We start from the raw sequence: 25,096 nt of genomic DNA, 5'->3' as shown, positions 1-25,096 counted from the left end.
ACAATGTACCAAATATGTTTTTTATGAAAACACAAGGTATTAAATGAGTATATTCCCTTTTTAGAAAAGAAAAGAAAAATGTAAATTTTATTTTGGATCTTGTGTTTTGTAAAAGTTATAGATTGGACTCTCTGTTTTATTAAATAATAAAATATACCTTGTATTTTTTAAATGGTACAAATAGGACTTTAAGTTCAATTTTTCAATAATTTTTTTAATATAACTAATTTAAAGATAATTCTTAGCACGAACAAATGCTGAAAATTTAACTAGTTTTGTCATAACACCTCTGGGTCGAATTATTATTAAGTTTTATTTTGACAAAAAATTAATTTAGTGTCTTATTTGTACCATTTCAGAAAATACATGGCATATTTTGTCATTTAACAAAATAGAGAGTCTAATATGTAACTTTTATAAAACACAAAGTCCAAAATAGTATTTACCAAAAAAAAAATTATTAATACACTTAATTTCTTTATGCTCATTTATATTTACTATCAAAATTAGGGTTGTATATAAATCAATCCAATTAAATGATAATCAATCAATTTAATTACAACTGATCGTCAAATATTGGATATCCAATTGTGATCAGATCGGATTGGATATTATTTTTAAATAATCAATATAAATCTTGACTTTATATGCATATAGTAAGTTAAAATTAATAACTAAAACTTAAGCTACCTAATATTGGTGGAATAGGCTAATTTTTATGTACACCCTAAAATACTTCCCTCACTTCAAAACTCTCTAACTTCTCTCTATTTCTTCCTTGCTCTTTCCCTCTCACTTGTTCTCACTGAAAACCCCCACTACAGGATCCAAGATCGCGACCATCGCCACCATATGATCGAAACAACGCCAATCCGATCCACTGAGAGGACTCTGAAAGTACTACTTGTTGATTTTAATGATTCAGATTACCGAGTTGATTATCATTGAGTAGATTGATTTCAACATTTGAAGTTTAGACTTGAATTGAGAATAAAGCAGTAAAGCACACAAAGATTTACAAGCTTCATCTGCACTGAGAACGCATCTCAGCCGACTAGTGCTTGGGTTCCCGGAACCAGGGTAATCTCATCTACTAATTCTCAAGAGTTTCGTATTACAATTTCCAGTTCTCTCTAAAGAAATTTAATACAAACTTTACAGCAATTAGTAATGAATTACCAACAACAATTAAGAATCTTGATTGCAAGTGCACAATCCCTTGTGCACCAACTGAGTTCGTCTTCGACACTTCTTCAACCTGAAATCCCTTCAGATCTAATGACGAAGTTGACACTGAACTCCCTTCAGTTTGAACTCAGTAACTTCAGGCTCTGATCTTTCTGCCATAGATGACCATCTTCAAGCTGTACAATCAGACATGCAGAAACAACAACAAGAACAGCAAGATACCACTCTAACTCCCACGATGAAAACTGAATTAACCAACTATTTCGATTTTTTAATGGATAATATGTTTACAGAATGAAACCGACTATTTATACCTAACAAAACAGTCCACCTGGCACTAACTAACACCTAACGATAAGTCATAACAGACTCACACTAACTTAACAGTACGCAAGTGCAGATATAACAAACTGAAACTCCAGATATGACTAGACATTGTACTAAAATAATCTGTCACAAAATAACGACACTTACAGACTCCATTTCAATTCGGCCGATACCTTGCTAATCCCTTCCTCAACCGTGAACGAAGAGACTACTGCCACTAATAAAGAGTACGAACGCAGATCCCAAATAGAGAGAACATGAATGAAGACATTCTCTGTATTTTGTGGTTTTTTTCTAAGTCGATCTGATAGTGTCTGATACAAGTACGATGGGAGCTTCCAAATTTTAAGGCTTTGAGGTTGATCCAACACCGGGAAGGTAAGTGAAGGGATGGAGATAAGCATATGAGAGGTTGAAGATAACTTTAAATTCATATTTTTTTTAATTTTTTTTAGCTGTATTACTTAATTCTTACAAAAAAAATGTATTATTTAATTTTATCTTATTATTTTTTATCTAATAATAAAACAATATAATACAAAAAAAAATATTAAAATTAGGGTAAATTTAGGAATTTTATAAATTTAAACCCAACCAGGGTATAAAAGTATGTAACTTTTGTAAATAGAGAGTAGTAATTAATCATTATCTAAAATAGAAGGTAGTAAATATGTATTCTTACAAATCACAAGGTACCATATAAGTATGAACTCAATTAATATTTACCCTTAAAGAAATTAAACACAAAACTTTTTTTTTTGCTGAAAATTAAACACAAAACTTAACCAGCACAAAAATCTTTTTTTTCATTAACTATTTGAAAAAAAAAATAAAAAAAATAAAACTCTCTTTCTCTCTTCCCCAAACAAATAATAATAAATAAATAAATAAAATAAAATAAAAATCTTGTGTATTTCTTCTTCCCTAACTCTCCCGATTCGTTTTCTTCTTCTTCTTGTTCTGGGTAACCCAGATTTCAAACTACGATTTCCGAAAATCCATTCAACAATCAGATCCAAATTCAAGGTCAAATCCATTAACCCCTACAATATTCCAATTTCCTCAATTTCGATTATGTATCATTTTTCAATGGCTGTGCTTTTTCTTTAATGCATGAAGATGAGATTAACAATCCATTGAATTTCTTTCTTCTTCTCTCTACAGGGTTGCTTTCTCTACCTTCAAAGTGTGTAAATTTGTGTTCTTTTTGTGTAGGGGGGAGATTGAAGTTTAGACATGGCGGTCTCTGAGGAAAACAGTGCTTTGTTCCCAATATTTATTTTAACAATCATGGCTTTGCCTTTGGTGCCTTATACGATAATGAAGTTGTGTAGTGCTGCCTCTAAGAAAGCTAAAACTATCCATTGTCAATGTTCTGAATGCTCTCATTCAGGCAAGTACCGCAAGTCCATATTTAAGAAGGTGATGAGATTGAGATTTGGTTCTTATTTGAATTTGTGTAATTATATGATAAATTCAGTTGTTTTTGATTCGTAAGTTATATTTTGTTCTGAATATGTATGGTTTGTTTTGATTTCATATTTGCAGATCTCAAATTTCTCAACTTGGAGTAACTTGACTCTGCTCCTGCTTTGGATTGTTATGATTATGTTGATTTATTATATCAAAAATATGAGCAGTGAGGTAAGATATTTTTAGCTGAATTTTAACAAGTTGTTTAAAGTAGTCATAGTTCTTGTTGTTGAAATTCATAATAGTTTAGAAATAGTTGATTTTTCAGCTTCATTATTGGTGAAATTTGTGCTCATTTTGTAGTAGTTTGAATGTTAAATGATGATATGAGCAGTGAGGTGGATATTTTTAGCTGAATTTGAACAAGTAGTTTAAAGTAGTCATGGTTCTTGTCATTGAAATTCATAATAGTTTGGAAATAGTTGAATTTTCAGCTTGATAATAGTCGAAATTTGTGGCATTTTGCAGTAGTTTTGATTGTTAAATGATCATATTTACATGCTTTGTGAAGCTTTTTTTTTTTGTGAAAACTTACAATGAGATTTTATAATAGTCACAATTCTTGTTGTTGAAATTCATAATAGTTTAGAAATAGTTGAATTTTCAGCTTGATAATAGTCGAAATTTGTGGCATTTTGCAGTAGTTTTGATTGTTAAATGATCATATTTACTTGCTTTGCGAAGCTTATTTTGTGAAACCTTACAATGAGATTTTATAATAGTCACAATTCTTGTTGTCGAAATTCATAATAGTTTAGGAATAGTTGAATTTTCATCTCGATAATTGTTGCAATTTGTGCTCATTTTGCAATACTTTGAATGTTAAATGATCATATTTACTTGCTATGTGAATATTTTTGTTGAAACCTTATAATGAGCTTATAATGATTTTTGTATCAGATTCAAGTTTTTGAGCCATTCAGTATTCTTGGATTGGAACCTGGGGTTACAGATTCAGAAATAAAGAAGGCATATAGGAGACTCTCTATTCAATACCATCCTGATAAAAATCCAGATCCAGGTTGAAGGTTTTTTTTTTTAGTTTTTGCAGCTTCTATCTGTGGCCTTTATCGATAATATGCGTTTTCTAATGCTCTTCCATTGTTTTTAATATTGTAGAGGCTCACAAATATTTTGTGGAGTACATATCCAAAGCTTATCAGGCTCTAACTGATCCAACGTCTCGCGAAAACTATGAAAAATATGGCCATCCAGATGGCAGACAGGTAATGTACAATGCTCGGAATGAGTAGGAAGTAGCTCCATACATGTTTTCTTATGTAGTGGGAAATTCCGTAAACTATATTGGCCACTCGTGTTGTGTAAGCTATGGTTGTTTTATTTTTCGTACAGGGTTTTCAAATGGGCATAGCTCTCCCACAATTCCTGCTAGACATAGATGGATCTTCTGGTGGAATACTTTTACTCTGGATCGTTGGTCTTTGTATTCTCTTGCCTTTGGTGGTAGCAGTTGTGTATCTTTCACAATCGTCAAAATATACTGGCAATTACGTGATGCATCATACATTATCTACTTATTATTACTTCATGAAACCTTCATTGGCTCCAAGGTATTCAGTTTCTTAGATATCCTTTTTATCACGCATAAGCTGTCTTTGTTTTAATTGTTTTCTGATACTTTTGAGATTATCGCCCGTTCAGCAAAGTTATGGATGTATTCATAAAGGCTGCTGAATATATGGAAATTCCAGTTCGTAGAACCGATAATGAGCCCCTTCAGAAGATTTTTATGCTAGTTCGAAGTGAGTTAAATTTGGACCTGAAGAACATCAAGCAAGAGCAGGCAAAGTTTTGGAAGCAACACCCAGCTCTTGTTAAGGTAGTTTATCTCGTGATTTTGATTAAATCATTGCAAGAGTATTTTCCTTCGTGACAATTATCTTGTGCTTTTGTAATTCAGACGGAATTGTTGATTCAAGCTCATTTGACTCGGGAATCAGCTTCTTTATCTCCATCTTTGCATGCCGATTTCAGACATGTGCTAGAACTTGCACCTCGCCTCCTTGAAGAGCTAATGAAGGTGATCTCTATAATTCTATGCATTCTTACTTTTTATCTCTATATCTGTTGTTGATGTTGTACAAATAGAATGAAGTATTTTATGCCTGTAATTGGCAGTCTGAATCGAGGTTCAATTCATTCTAGCATGCTTTTAATCCAGTAACTGCTTGATTTCTAAACAGTATCTACAAAGTCCCTTATTAAATCCATATTTTCTTTCAGATTGTTTATTGTGACTGTCCATCATATATCATTTCTTGTCAGCTTTCTTTTAGGCATGGTTATTCATCAATGTTCAGTGAATTTTCTTTGCTGTTTGGATGTTGTTTAACTTGTTGCATGTTTTGTCTATCATCTACTGTGATTCATGTTTCTAAGTCATTCCGCTAATTTTGTCTGTAACTCATCTAGATGGCAATCATACCACGCACCACTCAGGGGCATGGGTGGCTAAGGCCTGCAATCGGAGTTGTTGAGCTTTCTCAGTGTATCATTCAGGTTATGCAAATTTTAATTTTAAGTGCTCGATTAATGCATATGCTTTTAAGTTAAGAGTTGGATGTGTTAAAGCTTTTATTTTACATCCTAAAAATTGGTAAACACGATATTCTTGTTCCAGTTGATATTGCTTTCAAACTTGGTTTTTTTTTGCTCTCATTCATTTTCTTAATAATTTTAAAACACTATTTTATACAATAACTGTTATGCAGGCTGTTCCTCTTAGTGCAAGGAAATCTATTGGAGGATCGAGTGAAGGAATTGCACCATTCCTGCAGCTACCACATTTTAGTGAATCTGTCATAAAGAAAATATCTCGCAAGGTACTTCAATAAAATTATATTTCTGGGATCCTTTCTAAGTGTAGTTTGTGAGCTATATTGCTGTCTCTGAAGTCTCAACTAAATAACTTGCCAGAATTATATTGTCTCCTCGGGCCCTACAAGTGATTGGTACTTGTAGTTGTAATAGTTTTCTGGGAAGGTGTTTTTGTTTCATATGGTTTATACAATGCCTTAGAATGAGCAGCCTTTATACTTCCTAGATGTCATCTTAGAGTTTTCTAGGAGGGTTTTTTCGTCTTCTGCTGTATGCAATGTCTTAGAATGAGCGGCCTTTCATATTGCCTAGGTTGTAACAAATATTGTTATTGCCATTTTTCTTTCCCTATTGGATTTGATTTGAAATCATATATTTTTATGAAAGCTTACACAAGCTTGTATATTTGTTGAAAATGGTTTTGCAAAATTATAAACACAATGAATATTGACTTGCTTAGTCGTTATGGCTGGATATATGATTAGTGGTTGGATTTCAACTCTGCGACCGAAAGTAAAATGAAGCGATTTTTGTTTAACCACTATTTGTTTCTTCATTTTTGTAGAAGGTGAGAACATTCCAAGAACTTCAAGATATGACCATGCAAGAACGAGCCGACCTGCTTACTCAAATCGCTGGTTTCTCATCAGCAGAAGTACAAGATGTTGAGATGGTTTTAGAAATGATGCCTTCTGTAACAGTCGAAGTGAACTGCGAGACTGAAGGTGAAGATGGTATTCAAGAAGGCGACATTGTCACAATCCAATCTTGGATATCACAAAAACGTGCTAATGGCCTTATCGGTGCCCTTCCACATGCACCCTACTTCCCATTTCACAAGGAAGAAAACTTCTGGTTTTTGCTGGCCGACACTGTCTCCAATAGCGTATGGTTTTCTCAAAAGGTTAGTTTCATGGATGAAGCTGCAGCTATCGCTGGTGCTTCTAAGGCCATCGAGGAGACAAAGGAGGGTTCGGGAGCAAATGTTAAGGAGACTGGTGCTGCAGTTAGAGAAGCAGTTGAGAAAGTGAAAAGCGGGTCAAGATTGGTAATGGGCAAGTTCCAGGCACCAGCTGAAGGAAACTATAACTTGACTTGTTATTGCTTGTGCGATTCTTGGATCGGTTGTGACACAAAGACAGCCTTGAAGGTAAAGGTTTTGAAGCGCACTCGAGCTGGCACTAGGGGTAGTATTGTAACCGAAGAGGGACCATTTACAGAAGATGGGATTGAAGAGGAAGAAGAAAATGAAGAGGAAGAATACGATGATGACTATGAGAGCGAGTACAGTGAAGATGAGGCCGACGAGCAACAAAAAGATACGAAGAAGAACAAAGGCCCCGCTGCCAATGGAACTTCCCAAAAACAAGGATCGAGCTCAGAAAGTTCAGGCTCAGACGAGGAGTGATGAACACAAACAATCAGAAACCTCTTATTCGGGTGAAAAAGAAACAAAAATAGGAAACCACAACACAAGAAAGAATGTTTCATAGGATTTTCTCATTTTACTAGTCAAGGTACTGAAAAAAAAAGGTTTATTTTTGGAGGTGATTCTACTTTAAGCCAATTAGAAAAATGTTTGATAGTTAGATTGAATTTTCCTTAATTCAATTTGAAGGGTGAGAATTTGGATTATAATAAACAAATTTAACATTGCTAATAGTGTCATATGTGTTATGGGACAGACTAAACCATTATCACACAATTCACAATATCAAATCAAAAAAGGTTTTTACCTAAAAATTATGTCAAGATTATGGTTATATTGTATGAAAGGAAGATGACATATTAGAGGGGAAACAGATCAATTTACTAAACTAGCCTCTTTGTTATATATGTGCTTTGCTTTAAAGGAACAACTCAAATATATCACCAACATCTTATTATATTCTTAGTATTTTTAAAAGAAAAAAACTATATTTTTATATATATTTGTTCAACTTTAATGCCATCCTTTTCCAATGATGAAAATTTTGTTAAAATTAAAGAAAAATTTAATACATATATATATATATGTTCAACTTTTATAAAAGTATATAGTGTAATTTGTTAATACTTAAGTTATAATTTTGAAACTTCTGTATGTACTTAGATGTAAATTGTTAAATAAATTGAGACGTGACAATTATTGATTGGTTTAGATTATTAAATTTTTATTTTTTAAAAAATAATTAGTTTAAATAGACTAATAAGAAAATAACACGTGGATACTGATAATATTTGACGTTCAAGTATTTATGGAAGTTCCAGAAATATAACTTAAGTATTATTAACGCCAAAATTAAATTTAGTATTTATTTATAATCGAAAGTTTTTTTTTCTGAGAAAAAATAATTAAAAATTAAACTTAAGTATTTATGTCACAAATTATTAAAATATGACTAATTAGTAATTTTTCCCCCTGAACTTTGACATGTAGTAAATCGTGCCCCCTGAACTTTTTTGGCCGTTAAAAATTCCTTCCGAACTATTGAAATTGTTAAATTTAAGGACTTTTGTCCAATTTCATTCAATTTTACTGTTTCATGTACTAAACCATGCTCCCCAGACTTTGATATCTACCAAATCATGTCCCTCAAACTTTGATATGTACTAAATCATGTCCCTTGAACTTTCATCCATGTTAGAATTTTTTTACTAAAATTAGATAAAAGTCCTTAAATTTAACAATCTCAATAGTTCAGGAGGAATTTTTAACGGCCAAAAAAGTTCAGGGGCACGATTTAGTACATGTCAAAGTTCAGGGAGAAAAATTACTAATTAGCCTTAAAATATTTCTGTATTAAATGGAATAAATGATGAAAATTACATGTTACAGCTATTATTTGAATGTACAAAATTAAATAGTAGAACATAAAATGAAACAAAAGGTCAATAATGCAATATATATCATATCTATAAAAAAATCCATAAAATTGATGAAGGTATTAATTAATTAATATGTATAAGATCTTTATTTTAGTATATGGAATAATAATAGGGGAACCTTAACAAGAAGGTCGTTGTAGTATAGTGGTAAGTATTCCCGCCTGTCACGCGGGTGACCCGGGTTCGATCCCCGGCAACGGCGAATTTTTTGTGGTTTTTCATTTTCTTCTTTTTATTATTATTTCAATTATTTAACTCATCTTGTGGTTAATAGAATATATTTACCAAAAAATAAGGTGCATTTTTATTCTGAGTTTCTTTTCTTAGCCAGATAAATAATCCCCAATAGGCAAAATTACATATATTTATTTACCGTAATATATTGAATAAGTTTACATAGCATTGCTTATTTTTTAGGAAACTTACAAAAATACTGGAATTTAAGTTAATTTTTACAAAAATACTGTCACACGGAAATCTTTTTTAAAAATACTGTGTTTTTATAAAACACCATTAGAACACAAAACAGAACAACTCAAAACAGCAGTAGAACAACTACAAAACACCAGTAGAACAGCAATAAAAATTTAATACAGTATACTGCAGTATGAAACTTATAAAAAAAAAATTAAAAAAGTAAAAAATATCGCCTGGCAGTATTTTTGTAAAAAATTAGCAAAAGTTAGTATACCATGTAAATTTTCTTATTTTTTTTCATGGAGTTGGGACCAGCAGGGATTCTCCTTAAATGGAATGGGGACGAAAATTATTTTTGTCTCTGAATATTAAACGAGGCGGGAACGGAGATGACACTCTCCACCCTGACAGACCTGTTTAATTTATTAATTATATTTTTATTAGTATTTTATAATTTATAATATGTGTTTGTAATTCTTTTAGTATATTAGTGTTATTTTTATAACTTTTAAAGTTGTGTTTTTTTTTTCTATAATAATTAGTATATTTAACAATAAATAATGTGTAATATTTTAATTTTTATATAATTTAATAATTTTATACATTTAAATTTTTTAAAATATTTTTTTTTTACACTAAGGGATTTTTCGCCCTATTCTTGTCCCATTAGGGAATTTCGCGCCGTCCCTAATACGGAATAACCGGAATGAGATGAGAATAGAGATTAAAATCCTTAATAGGGATGGGGGCGGGGGAACACTCCCTGTAAATTCTCGGACCCGGCCCCATATCTCAACTTATATAAAATTAACAAATAAAAATAAAAATGAAATTTACAGAACACATTTTTATTCTTTGTTTTTAAAATTGAAAAACAAAAATGGTCATAGAATACATTTTTGTTTTTTCAAAAATAAAATTTTATTAAAAACAAAAATTTTACTTTTATTTTTGTGATTAAAAAATTTAAAAACAAAAGTATTATCGAACGCCACATTAGTTAAACAAACACATTAAATTTAAGGGGTTTTTACATTACATACTGAAATTTTTAATCTTTTTATTTTTTTACTGTGGAGTAAATTTGTTTTCAAAAATATTGTGCAAGTTTTATGCTGTGTACTATGTTAAGTTTTTACGGTTGTTTCACGGTTATGTTTTAGTTGTTCTACTGTTGTTTTAATTGTTCTGTTTTGTTGTTTTACGGTTGTTTTATAAAAAGATAGTATTTTTATAAAAATTCTGTATGACAGTAAAATTGTAAATTTTTACCCAAAATCTAGTATTTTTGTAAAAATCCCTAATGATTCTTAAACTCAATTCTAATTACTCGATGGAAAGAAAACAAAAACAAAAATCTCTCCAACTCCAACTAACTTTCTTTTTTTGTTTTGTTTTTGAAAGAACAAGTGTTCAATTAAGAGCCAAACAAATGAGGATGATCCAACTATCCAACTTAATTTAATGCAAACTAGTTATATTTCAACTATCAAAAAATGACTAACAACAAACAACATTTAAAACCCCCCAACCAACATGATACAAAGATATTTTCATACAACATTAAATTACACATATTGAAACCCTATAAATATACTTGTATACCACAATAGCTTTCCTTATACAAAATAAAAAAAATTCATTTCTTCTTCTTCTTCTTTTCTTTCTTTAGAAAAAATGCCACTAAAGTGGTTATTGAATTTTGGATTTACACAAGTGATGGGAAAAAGTCCAGAAGTGGTATTAAATAGTAAAGAAGAATACCCAAATGGGTTCCAATTGCCTCTTCACTATCCAAATTACAAGAAAGAAGATTATGAGAAAATGGAAGAATGGAGATTGGATTTGCTCTTAAAAGAATATGGTATCACTCTTAAGGGTTCTCTTGATGATAAGAGAAACTTTGCTATGGGAGCTTTCTTATGGCCACATCAATTTTAATTAATTAGTTACTTTGTCACTAATAATCTTCTTTAAGCATGTAATTATGCATGTATTACTCTTGTTTATTAGAATAAATAAAATAAAAGTTATTCTAATAAGTTTTTTGTTCTAGATTTTTTGTTTATATGATTTCTATTTTATTTTATTTTTTTCATTTAATTATGATTTTTTATATATAAAATTTATTAATCTTTGTGCTTTATTTAATTTTCAAGCATCCTTTTAGACTTTTTTTTTTATTTTATTTTTTATAAATAATTTTTATCAATATATATGGTTGGACTTGGAACTACTTTAACAATCTGAAAATTCAAATAATTATTATTATTGTTTGAGTAATTGAGGTAAATTTTTTTATGTTTTTATTTTTATATACTTAAATATTGAATATCAAAATAGATAACTATTGTGTAGTATGTACATGAGTTAAAATAAAATTTTGAAGTCAATATAATAATAATTTAATTTATATTTAAAAGTAATAATAAGCTAACAATTCAAATTTGTAGAAAAAGGTAAATACAAAGGAGTTTTGCCACTAAAAAATAAGAGGTTAAATATAAAAATTAAAATATATGGGGATTTGCCGCAAATAACCGTTATTGTTGTTATATTTTTTTCTCTTTTCTTTTATTTATTTGGTGATGAGCAATTGTTTGTTCAAAAGAGAGTTAAAAGAAGAATATTATTTCTTATTTGGAAAGAAAAAAAGAATATGAAAAAGAAATTTTTAAGAGTTTTTTTTTTTTTTTTTTTGATTGTGTTAAGAGTTTTTTTATGGTTTGTTGTTGATCAGAGAAACAAAGTTTAGGTTGTGCCCACTTAAAAGTATAGTATTACATAAAAGTTTGAATTTTGAGGGTATCTTATAAAGAATATTATAAAGTAAAATAGGAATAAAAATAATAAAGGATAAATAAATCAATAAAGAAAAAACAATCTAAACCAAAATCATCTCTATAATTTTCTAGAATCGTCTATATATATGAAAAATGTTACGTGGTAAAGGGAGTCTTTTAGTGCATGATGATTAATAATTAAACTTAAAAAGTTTTAGTTTTATTACCTGTAAACTTAAAAATGATCATAGATATCAAGGACTTATATATTAGCTTTTATGTACATTTTGCCATGTGGCATCTTATTATCACAAAATTAATAAGTTAAAACATAACTATTTACTATAATCAATAACTCTATTAGAGTTCTAGTGAATATCATTTCATAATTAATCGTGAATGATTGTTACTTATAAAAAATGTTGAGTACTATTAGTGTCTAATAATAATACTCAATAAGAAAAATGCTAAAAGATACTACTGGTATCTAATACCTTCATCTGTGTCATATTACTATTAGTATAATTAAGTATTCATGTCACATATAAATTATTAAAATAACTTTTAGAAAATATCACTAACTAATCGTAAGGCACTATCTATAGAAAGTGCTATTGAGCTGATATACCCAATAACAATTCTCATAAATATAATATGAGTGTAAAAAAAAACCATAACTATTTTGTTATCAAAAAAGCATAAAGATTTCACTAAATTAAAAAAAAAATGCTAAAAATTTTTGGAGTGCAAAATTTTCAAGCTTAAGTAATTATTTTCTATTTGTGACAATAATACCAAATAATTCTTAAGTATCAATTATTTGGAATATTAAAAAATATTATAGATATATATATATTAGCATAATGAGTAATTGATTGAAGATAATAATAATTAGAAACATCATTAATAAAAGAAAAATTTATAAAAAAAAAAACAAAAACAAAAGCCTCACTAGCATTGTGGACAGTTTATTCCATACTAAAAAATGTTAGAGATTTTATAACAATAGAAGAAAATCAAGATTTATTACAACTCTATTGTAAAATAATACAAGGACTAAAATAGGAGATTGATTAAATATATGTTACAATACATATATATACACTATATATATCACATATATATAAAAGGTAGAAGAGAAGATTACAACACATGTAATATAATATATATATAACAAGAGAATAATATATGTATATATATAAATACTCACTCACAACCTTGAGTGTAGATTAGTGGGGATCAACATGACTTGAACAAGGTATTACACCTTTGTCCAAAAGCTTATTTCCCCCTATCTCTAAGCACTAAGGGAACTCTCTAGGAAATAGCTTTGGGAATTATCAAGCCTTAAGGTTTTCTAGCAAAGTGCTTTCTTGATAGAAAACTTGACATATCTTACAAATGAGCACCAAAGACCTCTTTTTATAATGTATAGGTGATCACTTAGAATTCAAAATACACAACACTCATTTCTCTCATATAAATGAGTATTAATATAGTTTGTAACAACTATATTTCATACCATTTGAATCCTATCATCAAATTGTGTAACAACCCTTTTATTACACTAATAATGTGTGATCAACACATGAGTTACAAGTGACAACAAATTGTAACTCCTCTCCAAGTTACAACATGTAGGTTACAAAAGTGTAGGTTATAAAATCATAGTTTACACATTTATTTACCATACACTTAATATATATTATTCACATATATTTATCACATTTTAATCTACTTTATTATTATATTATAAAATAATATAACAATCCCCCACTAGATTAAAATGTGTGACACACTTGTAACACACTTGTAACATTTATTTAATCAATCAAAATATTATATCAAAATATAACATTCCCCCACTTTGATTGAATAAATATACACTTTTAAAGAAGTCTTGCTTAGGTGCATTAGGTAAAATGTCTTTCGACTTGAATTTTACCTTAGTGTAGTTACCACAAAGTTTGATGAAATTTTGGTTGCCGTAGCATTGAACCACTATCCCTTTAATACAAACCGGTGATAACACACACACCCTCGCTAATGCTCACTTGAGACCGCATGTCTCGCTCTTGCACCGTTAATGGCCATGTGCAAAATTCCAATTCATGGACTCTCTAGAGAATACTCCCAATTCTCATAAGAGGCGGCACCACCTCTAGTCCATATAGGTGGATTTTTAGTGTCTCACCACTCGTTAGACACTTCTTAAGCTTAAGTGAGTTTTCTTAAGCTTAAGCTCCATTAAAAAACCTTTCGGTTTTAACCCTCAATTTTCACAACATGTACTCATCCATAGATGGGACAATTGAGTACAATATTCACTCTATTGACTTGTTATTACCTATTGAACTTAAGACTAGATGTTTACTAGTGTTAAGATAGGTTACCATCAATGAGAGAAACACTAAGGGAGTTTAGGTCCCATCCCTCGAAAATTCATGCTTTAATCTTGTACGGAGATTAAGCGATTTGTTATAACCTCTCACTATTGATTCCATGTGAATCATGCATGCCAAAATATAGTGTTCACTTTGTGACCACTTTTCTCCTTAAGTACTTAAGCTTTGAAAATTCAATCATAAAAGATTAATTTTCACACAACTCAAATTCTCAATAATTTTGATACCAAACATATCAATATTAAACACTAATTTAGACACCAAACATGTCTAAATTGCACTTTATTTAAAGACATCAAGCATGTCTCAAATTCTCATATTGGAGTGTGCACCCCCACACTTTCACATTTGACTTATCAAGATAATATCTTGATTTTAAAATATAGAAGACCACTTTGTCTCTATAACTCTTTTAATTAATTTCCTTCTTGAAATTATTTTCACTAAATTTTGACACCAAAATATGTCAAAATTTTACATATGCACATAGCCAAATTTGATTTAGAATTTGAATTCAAAATCAAATAAATTAATCAATAATGTCTCAACACATTTTGATTAAATTTGTGGCTCACCCCCACATTTTTACCATAAAGTGTATATAAAATATCACTTTTGTGTATTTTCCTCTTCAAATGACTCTTTAAGGCCACTTTAAAAATACCATTTGATATTTTTAGTTTTCTCAACAAAATTAAAATATCAAACTCACATTACTACTCATAAAATAATGTGATTATTTTTACTCATAATTTTAAGGTTATCTCCTTATTGACATTAGCCCAAAATTATACCAAAATTAACAAAATTCTCATCAATTTTGTTCACAACTTTGATCATTTAAGATTCAAAATTGCTTCTCCAATTTTGTTATCTTTTCACTATTTTTGAATCCACATTGATTCATTTACTTTTGAGTCCAAAATTGCTCTTCCAATTTATGGCTCATTTCACAAGTTTGGATTCACTTTTAATCCATTTGTTCTTGCTTATGACAATGCAAGTCCAATAAAAGTGTAACTCTCATAGTCCACTTTTTCTTATCTCAAATATGAGATGCTTATCTCTTATAACCGAATAAAAGATGTAACTTCTCAAAAGCCATCTTTTATTATATCATAAAGTGAGATGTTCACTATCAAATTGAAAAAGAATTTAAAATATTCTTTATTCACAAAATAGATGATAATAATTTCCACATCAATAGCAATAAACAATATTATATTATTACTATCAACATTATTATCATACTATATAACTCATACATTAATATAATATGTATGTTACTAATCAACATCTTATATGTAACATACACATGAGATCAATATTAAATTCACAATATATATGTTACATATCTCATATATATATAACATATATACTATAATATACATATATATCATACACACATAATATATACATTAATTACACAACTATATATGTTACATACCTCACACATATATAACATATATACACTTTAATATACATGCATGATATATATTATATACACATAATATATAATATATATAATATCTCATATAAATACATAGAAAATAAGTATTTCTACATATTTAATCTCGCAATATATATGTATATTATATTATATCTCATATATGTCACATATATATAACTCATATATATTATATATATTACTATCATATAAAATATAGTAAATCACATAATATACAACATAAAAATCTCTTATCCTTGTATTCTCACAATCTTGATTTATCACCTCTTCCATTGAAAAGAAATAAGCTTTTGATTATTAGAGCTTTTATAACAATGGAAGAAAATCAAGATTTATTACAACTCTATTGTAAAATAATACAAGGACTAAAATAAGAGATTGATTAAATATATGTTACAATACATATATATACACTATATATATCACATATATATAAAAGGTAGAAGAGAAGATTACAACACATGTAATATAATATATATATAACAAGAGAATAATATATGTATATATATAAATACTCACTCACAACCTTGAGTGTAGATTAGTGGGGATCACCATGACTTGAACAAGGTATTACACCTTTGTCCAAAAGCTTATTTCCCCCTATCTCTAAGCACTAAGGGAACTCTCTAGGAAATAGCTTTGGGAATTATCAAGCCTTAAGGTTTTCTAGCAAAGTGCTTTCTTGATAGAAAACTTGACATATCTTACAAATGAGCACCAAAGACCTCTTTTTATAATGTATAGGTGATCACTTAGAATTCAAAATACACAACACTCATTTCTCTCATATAAATGAGTATTAATATAGTTTGTAACAACTATATTTCATACCATTTGAATCCTATCATCAAATTGTGTAACAACCCTTTTATTACACTAATAATGTGTGATCAACACATGAGTTACAAGTGACAACAAATTGTAACTCCTCTCCAAGTTACAACATGTAGGTTACAAAAGTGTAGGTTATAAAATCATAGTTTACACATTTATTTACCATACACTTAATATATATTATTCACATATATTTATCACATTTTAATCTACTTTATTATTATATTATAAAATAATATAACAAAAAATTACCAACCTAAAAATTATAACATAATAGTTACTATTAAGTCTTACAATACTTAACAAGACGATCAATATAAGAATGTGAAGACGAAGATGATGAAGATGAAGATATTGTAGTGTTACATGCTTGAGACACTCGAACAATAGTATGACAACAACTCGAGCTTATCTGACCTAATCCATGAAAATTAGCCTCGATTTGCCTATAACAAGGAAAGAGATGAACTATTCCTCTACGACAATCGCCAGAAGGATGGTGTGAGGATGGTGGCAACGGTGGGAACGGTGGCACTATTGGGGCGCTAGAGCAAAATTGTAGGGCTTGAGCAAACCAATTAGAAGGAACAATGGTATCACAAGTGGTATTAACCATGCCAATCATGGCTTCACAACAAGATGAGCTTATTGGTGCATTAGAGAGTATCATGCCCATAATCTCTAGGGCACATGGTTGGAAACTTGTCATGTCACAACTCTTGATGCCCTCTAATGAGGCCATAATGTTGGCTATGGCCAAAATGAGCAATGCTAAGTGTAGTGTTTGTGAAACTTTCTTCATTGTCATCTTCATTAATTTGATAGCTAGAATGGTTTATATGAAAATGTGGTACTTAAATTTTGGTTTGGTTAATGATCTTATTATATATAGATTTAAATTTGAAAATTTTGAAGAGAAAATATGTGACATGTTTTGTGTATAACCTTCCGTGAATGTAATGTTTCATGCTTTGTGTTTGTTGAGTAAAATAAGGTATTGGAAATGAAGTGGTTATTTTTTCAGTTGAGATTTTGTATACGTTTTGCCAAGTGACATATATAGAGTAAGATTATTTTCAATCAATGGTGTAAATTGTAGTTGAATTTGTGCTCCAATCTATATATAAGTACAAAATCAAAAGTTAATAACAATTATAATATTCATTTAATATTTATTAATATTAAATGATAGACGAACTAGGCTTGTGCCTAACTCTAATATTTATTAATATTCATTTAATATAAATAAATTATACTAAATGATAAGTACAATTATGGCAATGGCAATGTTTAGGCGAGTTAGGCTTGTGTCTAGAGTCCACCTAGTTCAGGGGCCTATAAAAAATTTTCTTTTAAAATTATACATTTTTTTTTATTAATTTTGAAAAATACTATATTTTTCTCTAAATAAGGGTCTACAAATATCTTTTCTCTTATGACCCACTATTTTTCAAAATCGGCATTAACAATATAGTAAAATAAATGTGGAATTTACAATAATTCGTGATATGTATTATAAACAAAATGTTTTAATTCTTTTCTTGATGAAATGTAAAATAGGACTACACATATTGCCCGAAACTCGTTATATCTGCCCAACCCTAGCACCCGCTTCGAGAAACTCAGAGAAAAAAAAACAAAGGCAAAATAAAAGGGTAGGTTTGGGTGTACTTGGTTACATATATGATCGGGTTTGAGTGTTGAATTTAGGCCATGTCTGGGCGTGCTCCATACCCATCCGAGTTTCGCATGTCCAAGTTCCATCCGCAAGATTCGATAATGCTTTTCCCATGCCTGAAATCAAATACCTGAACCAGGGCCGACCCTGAGTAATAATGGGCTCAAAAAATTTGTTGAGTGTATGTTTTATCTAAAGTAAAATGTGAGTATTATTGAGCCTCTTTTTACAAAAAATTATAAAAAATACTATTTTTTTCAATGCAAAAAAATATACTGTATAAAAATTTTGAATATTGGGTTTGAGTGGGCCCTAAACACGGGCTTAACACGCCTTAACCCAGGAATGGGCCTGACCTAAACCCAAACATTCTTGAAACTCAATACCTGCCTGAATGTTCACCCCTAGTGTAAAATTTAACTTGTTATATATTTTATAAAAAGCTAGACATAACTTTTAAAATGTATCAAAATTGACTTATTACTTTTTAGAACATTATTAGTATGCTATTTATTTTTTGAATTGTGTTAAAATATAGCAGTAAACTATTTTTTTTTTTTGAAGATTTTTTAAAATTACCAAAAAAAAAATATTGTATGGGAAAAATGAATTATTGACTTTCTCCTTTAATTTTTCTTTTTTTTGTTATGTTTTAGTCCAAAACTATAAAATGCTCTTCACTAAATTCAAATTATGTTTCATATGATAGGTTATTGTTAAGTAGTCTTATTATTAAGTAGTCAATTTTGTGGTTTGGATTTTGCCACATGGAATGCTTAACACAAAATTAGTCGGCTACCTATAATAACTACAACCAATTATATGATAACACACCAAATCATTATATCACTTAATCTAACACCATTTTATGCCTACTATGATTAATTACTATGTATAAATATATTAACTTGTGGGGAAATATATAGTGTTTGACAAATATCACATGGCCGGTTTTAAATTTTGAATTTTTATTTATGTGATCAATTAGAGAAGTCATTATTATATAATATGAAAAATTAAGAATTTTATTATATAATAAAAACACATGCTTTTATACACAAAATCCTCACATACATATGAGATATGGCATATCTTTTACCTACCCATAAAAATTGTGTAATCTCAACATATTTTTTAAAATATGAAAGAGCCAGCAACAAGGGACAAAGGGGAGGCAAAAATAAAGATCATTGAAAAATATTTAAATTTATAAGGACTAAAGTACAAATAACAAAAACTTTACATGTAAAAACATATGTAGTTCTTAAAACTTAAAAGGGGTCACAGCTCATCACTTAAAAAGAACATAAATCCTAATTATGAGATCTTAAGACCAAATTATATATGGTAGATATGTATGTATATATATCCATTGAAACTCACATATTTATACTATAAAGTCTATATATTATTGGTCAATTATGGAACTTCTCTACTACTATATACCCTTTAAAGTCCCTCTTCTTTAGAGCAATGTCATAAGAAATTGCCACGTATCAATTATACATATAAAGCCAAAAGAAGAACAATCAACCTCAAATTGATATAACACACACATTAAGATAACTATTACCTAATATTTCAAAAAAAAATAAAAATAAAAAGACAGCTCTAAAGTACAACATAGTCAATAAGGCAATGTCATACTATTACTATACTTCTCTTCTATTAATTCTACTCAAATGGGCAAACTTGACTTTATCACAAAGATTCCCAAAAGCCCACTACGTATATCAATGGAACACCATTTATTAAGTATATTTAATAGATACCCTTTTCTCCTTTTTTAATATTTATTATACATATATATTATATTATTGCATGTTGGTCAAGGATAGTTTGGTAAAAACAACCAAACCCCAATACACATCATTACATGTCTTTCAATTTGGTGTACTATATAAGTGTGTGAAGCTCTTCATATAGTTTAATATATGCTCAACAAACAAGTTAAACAACCCTTCAAAGCTCTCTTGAAACTCTTTTCTATTTCATACCCTTTTTTCTTCACTTAAGAGCCAAAAAAAATGGAGAGAATTAGTACTAATATTATTAATAAGGGCCAAAATAAGATGCATAGCTTGGCAAAGTTAAGAGATGTTCAATCTCTAATAAAGATGGTTAATATTATCTCACTCTCTTTACTCTTCTCTTTTTTCTTTTCTAAATCATCTTTCTTCTCTTTTCTTCACTCTCTCAATTTCTACCTTTCAACATTTCCTTACCAACTTTTCACTCATACCATTGATAAAAATTGCATCTTTCTACTATGCAATGGACTCTTGGTTTTTCTTGCCAAATATTCTGGCTTGATCAAAACTTTGTCTTTGTCTAATAACAATACTCCTCAAGATCATGATGGTCATGATCAATCTTGTTATTATTCCAAGAATAATCATAATGTTTATTCTCATCATCATGATGATCAATCTCATTTGATGTCATCATCATCATCATCACCAACAAAAGAAGTACTTGTGGTTTTGGAGACTATTAAGGATGATCATCATGATCATGAAGATGAGAATGTTGTCATCAAAGAAGAGGTGAAAACTATCTTGGAAGATCATAAGAATGAAGAACAAGAAAGCGAATTCCCCGTTTCGAATAATCAAAAAGAAGAAGAAGAAGAAGAAACTTCACTAGTACAAGTTCAAGAAAAAGAAGAAGAATTTAGTTGGTCAGAAGATGAAGATGATGAAGAAGAAGAAGAATTGGGAAATGGAAAGCTTAGCACAGAAGAACTAAACAAGAAGTTTGATGAGTTTATTAGAAGAATGAAAGAAGAGTTAAGAATTGAAGCACAACAACACTTGATTATGGTTTAAGTTTTTATATATATAAATATGTAAAAGTAGTGTAGTAATTAAGAGTAGATATATAATCAAGTAGTCTTTTCTCTCATAGTGTTCATATTTATTATTATGTCTTTGTTATGAGCTCTAGGAATTTTCTACTTCTAGCCTTGTAATTTTGATGAGTAAATTATAAAGTTGTGTAATTAATGTATAATCTCTTAATAATTATAGTATATATATATATATATATAAATATATATATTATATTCTTCTTCTTCTTATTTTAGACCTTTTGGTATATAATTATGATGATGATGATGATGATACTTTCACTTCAAATGATTTGGATTGTGCTAAGGCATGAAAAACAATTGGTGTCCGTACAATTCATGAGAACATCAAAATAGTAAAACTATATAGTGAGAGGTTAGTTGATTGGAAAATCTGATGACTCTAATATCAAGTCAACCAATTAGAAATTAAGTACTTAATAGTTATATAATAAAATTATGAAATAGAGAGATAGTAATTATCAATGATTGTAACATGGACATATAATGAGGAGTCCCCATACATGAAAATGATGCTTATTAAAATGAATCTAAATGTGGTAGATGGACCTACAATTGTGTGCTATGACAAAAATTGATTATAATAACTTCATTTGTTTGGTATATGGAGCTAATATTGATTGATTTATAATAATTTAATAAAGGGTTGGAATTATTATATATATTATATAATTCAATTTCAAAACATAACAAAAGTGCATGTGGGTATGCCACCCCATGAGTTACTGACCCTGATGAACTCATTCACTATGAAAATCTACCTAATTTTTAGATAGATATAAGTTAATTAATTCATGGCTATATAATTATGTAAATAAAAAATCTAACTAGATTACACTTTTTATATTCAATAAGACTGTCTCGAATTTTCATTGTTTGTTAGTAGATATTTCTTTTTTAGTGTCTAATTTCTTTAGAGTGCAAATTTCTCATGTTTATAAATTTACGAATACTGCTCCCCACATGTTAGTTAAATATGTTCTTTCGGTAAACATTGATTGTTTATATTACCACCACCTCTAATATCTATTATATTATAAGTACTCTCTGTTTAATATAATAACATATTATAAAAAATATACATATTTTTGTAGTTTTTTTTTTTATTTTTAAATTACATTATTAGATCAAAATTTATTTAATAATGAATGAAATCAAATCACATATTAAAATTAGAAATAGAATTTATAAACTAGAAAGTAAACATTATTATTATTATATAGTGATATATTAAAAAAAATACACCTCTCTACATGCATGCATAAATATATAATATATAAATATATTTATATAGATGTAGATATATATTCTCATCCATATATAGTGGGGAGCAAATATGAGATAATATAGCTAGATGTGACAAGAATTTCACTTGTTTGAAACAGCACTTCACCCAAAAACAGCAATACATTAATTAAATCAGAAAGATCCCTATGGAATCAAATTCATCACTAACTTTTATTTGGAATAAAAATAATAAAAACTGACAAATTTCATTTTAGTGATCACATATGGAATATTCATTCAATGACTAATTCTCCTTTCTACTTGAAAAAAAAAAACAATAAATAAATACTTTGCTCTCCTATTCTTCTATTGTATTGAGCTATTAGTTGAGAGTAAATTACATGTCTTTTTAGGTATTTTATTAATATATTTGGTTTCTTATGTTTACAACAATGTATAATTCTAATATATTATGTTAATAACGATTGTTGCGGTTTTTTATAATTTAAGTCTGTATAAAATAATAATCTGATCTCCAATATTTAGATCATATAATATGTTACACCACAAAAAATTTACTTTTAGTCCCAACAAAACTTGTATCTAAAAGTAAAAAAGTTGTAACTAATTATAAATCATTATTCTTATGTTGTTACGAAAAGGTCCCGTCACAAAAATTGCAATTTATTGTGATTAAGTATATTTTTAGTTACAATTCTTAATGTATTTTTAGTCACAATATTTGTTGTGAATAAAATTAAATTAGTGACAACTTGTATATAAATACTATATTTTAGTCACAAGTAATTTTTTATTGTGACTAAAAATTACATTTAGTCATAAAAAAATTTATATTGTGAGTAAAAAATTGTTATTAAAGTAGTAATTTTTTTTAGTATTACCTTAAATATATATACTGTAATTTAAATATATTACATATAATATCGAGATCAGGATATACTGTAAAAATAAAAATAATTTAAATTACAGCATATCGAGATCATTTTCTTCTGCTTTAATTTTGACACTCGATAACTATTATAGAAAACGTACAATACAAAATAATATATTGTAAAAATAGGAAATATACTAAAAGAGCATATGTTCCCTATCTTTTTTATATATATATATATATATATATATGTAAGGACATGATTTTGTCCCGTGATCTACTTTCATGGAATGTATTCCGTGGTACATTAGATGGGTCTCAGGGTACATTAGATGTGTCTCAGAGTACGTTACCATTTTTTAACCCTAATTACCCCTAGACAAACCACAGCCCTCAGATCAAATAACTCCCCCATCTAATGGCTGTCGTACATCACGGAATACATTCCGTGAAAGTACATCACGAGACAAAATCATGTACCTATATATGTATGTATATGGATCTACTATTGTTGAAAACAAAGTATAGAAACTTTGGTTTTCTCTAGTGAAAAGGACTTTTAATATTGTAATGTTGTGATAGTAAAAATGAGTGGAAAGCTTTACACTCATGTGGTTGAAACATCATAAGCTTTCGTTTTCACTTTCTCTCTTCATATGGATTCACATTATATTTATGATTCTCTCTGAAATGGGTCCTCCTCAAAGTGAAAAATCACACTCAATAAATTAAGTAGATTTGTTTGTTCTCCTAGCTAGCTTCTGTCTACATGTATTAATATTTAAACTAATTGGAGAGAAATGCTAGAGTTTTACTAATTCATGCCATTGATATTCAATAGGGTTAGTAATTCGTGTTATAGTTTTGTTATGTCAACACAATTATGATACACGATATCAAAGATAAATACAAATGTAACACAATTGTGAAACATATTAATAACTCAAATATAGACACAATAACACGATTAATGTGTCATGGTACAAAACAAATAGGATAATTAAAGGAAAAAAATTATGAAATCTATGATAAATTATTCATGTTATCATCTTAACACGATTATTAAACATGCCACCACGATTGTGACATGAAATGATTATTAAACGTGTCGAAAATTCAAAATATAACACAATTATTAAATATGTCTCTCAAAAGCACAAGTTCTTAAGTAATGAGCTATCAAAAAAAAAAAAATATATCTTATTAAGGGAAGTAGTACTCATCAATCCATTTAAGTCTTCTTTGATTATGTAATCCTATATTTATACAGTCTTAGAATCATCACTTGACATTTTTCAAACGATGTGGGATTACACAACTTACCTAGTCTTTCTCTTTACGAATTACTAAACTTTGACTGTCACAAATTCTCTTAATTTGTCAGCATACTAGATTGATTTATTAATTGATTGTCCTATTTTTTCAAACGATCTAGGATTGCACAACTTACCTAGTCTTTCTCTTTACGAATCACTAAACTTTGTCTGTCACAAATTCTCTTAATTTGTCAACATACTAGATTGATTTAAAATCTAAACTATTTTTATTAATTGATTGTCCTATTTTTCTGAAAAGAAAATCGATAAATAAATGAAGAAAAATGTTAAAGGACACTAGTAGTGCCTAACACATTCTTACGTATCAATATCGTTAATGGTCCAACTAAGTATCGGGTCTCATATAGTTTAATATAATAACTTTTAGGGAGTATCGATACTCAATCGCAAGATGACATGTCTAGAGGTGCTAGACACCACTTGTGCCCAAAAACAATGCTCATAAATAAATGCATATATCACGAACACTAAGAAGCTAGGGAGTTGGAGGAT

At 28.8% G+C, this 25,096-nt stretch overlaps 3 protein-coding genes and 1 non-coding gene across 5 annotated transcripts; all 4 read left to right on the top strand.

Moving 5' to 3' along the window:
• The first annotated feature begins 2,328 nt into the window (after nt 1-2,328).
• LOC115724624 (dnaJ protein ERDJ2A) lies at nt 2,329-7,488 on the top strand. Of its 2 annotated transcripts, none has more exons than XM_030653953.2 (11): nt 2,329-2,541; nt 2,731-2,937; nt 3,064-3,159; nt 3,889-4,009; nt 4,108-4,214; nt 4,342-4,559; nt 4,651-4,828; nt 4,910-5,029; nt 5,422-5,508; nt 5,721-5,831; nt 6,392-7,488. In XM_030653953.2, the coding sequence occupies exons 2-11, from the start codon at nt 2,752-2,754 to the stop codon at nt 7,232-7,234; spliced, it is 2,067 nt and encodes a 688-aa protein (XP_030509813.1). In that variant the 5' UTR covers nt 2,329-2,541; nt 2,731-2,751; the 3' UTR covers nt 7,235-7,488. The 2 variants fall into 2 exon arrangements, with proteins under 2 accessions (XP_030509813.1, XP_030509814.1); XM_030653954.2 differs by having other exon boundaries at nt 2,333-2,541; nt 2,680-2,937.
• Nucleotides 7,489-8,824: 1,336 nt separating this feature from the next.
• Nucleotides 8,825-8,896, top strand: TRNAD-GUC (transfer RNA aspartic acid (anticodon GUC)). Its single transcript has one exon. It is a non-coding gene; the product is annotated as a tRNA-Asp (tRNA).
• Nucleotides 8,897-10,721: 1,825 nt separating this feature from the next.
• On the top strand, nt 10,722-11,153 carry LOC115725657 (uncharacterized). Its single transcript, XM_030655242.2, has one exon. It carries the CDS (start codon nt 10,789-10,791, stop codon nt 11,050-11,052), a length of 264 nt encoding a protein of 87 aa, XP_030511102.1. The 5' UTR covers nt 10,722-10,788; the 3' UTR covers nt 11,053-11,153.
• A 9,046-nt stretch (nt 11,154-20,199) lies between these two features.
• On the top strand, nt 20,200-21,287 carry LOC115694727 (uncharacterized). Its single transcript, XM_030621815.2, has one exon. The coding sequence runs from the start codon at nt 20,307-20,309 to the stop codon at nt 21,105-21,107; it is 801 nt and encodes a 266-aa protein (XP_030477675.2). The 5' UTR covers nt 20,200-20,306; the 3' UTR covers nt 21,108-21,287.
• The last annotated feature ends 3,809 nt before the right edge of the window (nt 21,288-25,096 follow it).

The sequence above is a fragment of the Cannabis sativa genome, chromosome 6 (genome assembly GCF_029168945.1).
Source record: "Cannabis sativa cultivar Pink pepper isolate KNU-18-1 chromosome 6, ASM2916894v1, whole genome shotgun sequence".
NCBI classification, from domain to species: domain Eukaryota; kingdom Viridiplantae; phylum Streptophyta; class Magnoliopsida; order Rosales; family Cannabaceae; genus Cannabis; species Cannabis sativa.
The sequence above is the reverse complement of the archived record's forward strand: the minus strand, read 5'-3'. Positions and strand labels throughout refer to the sequence as shown.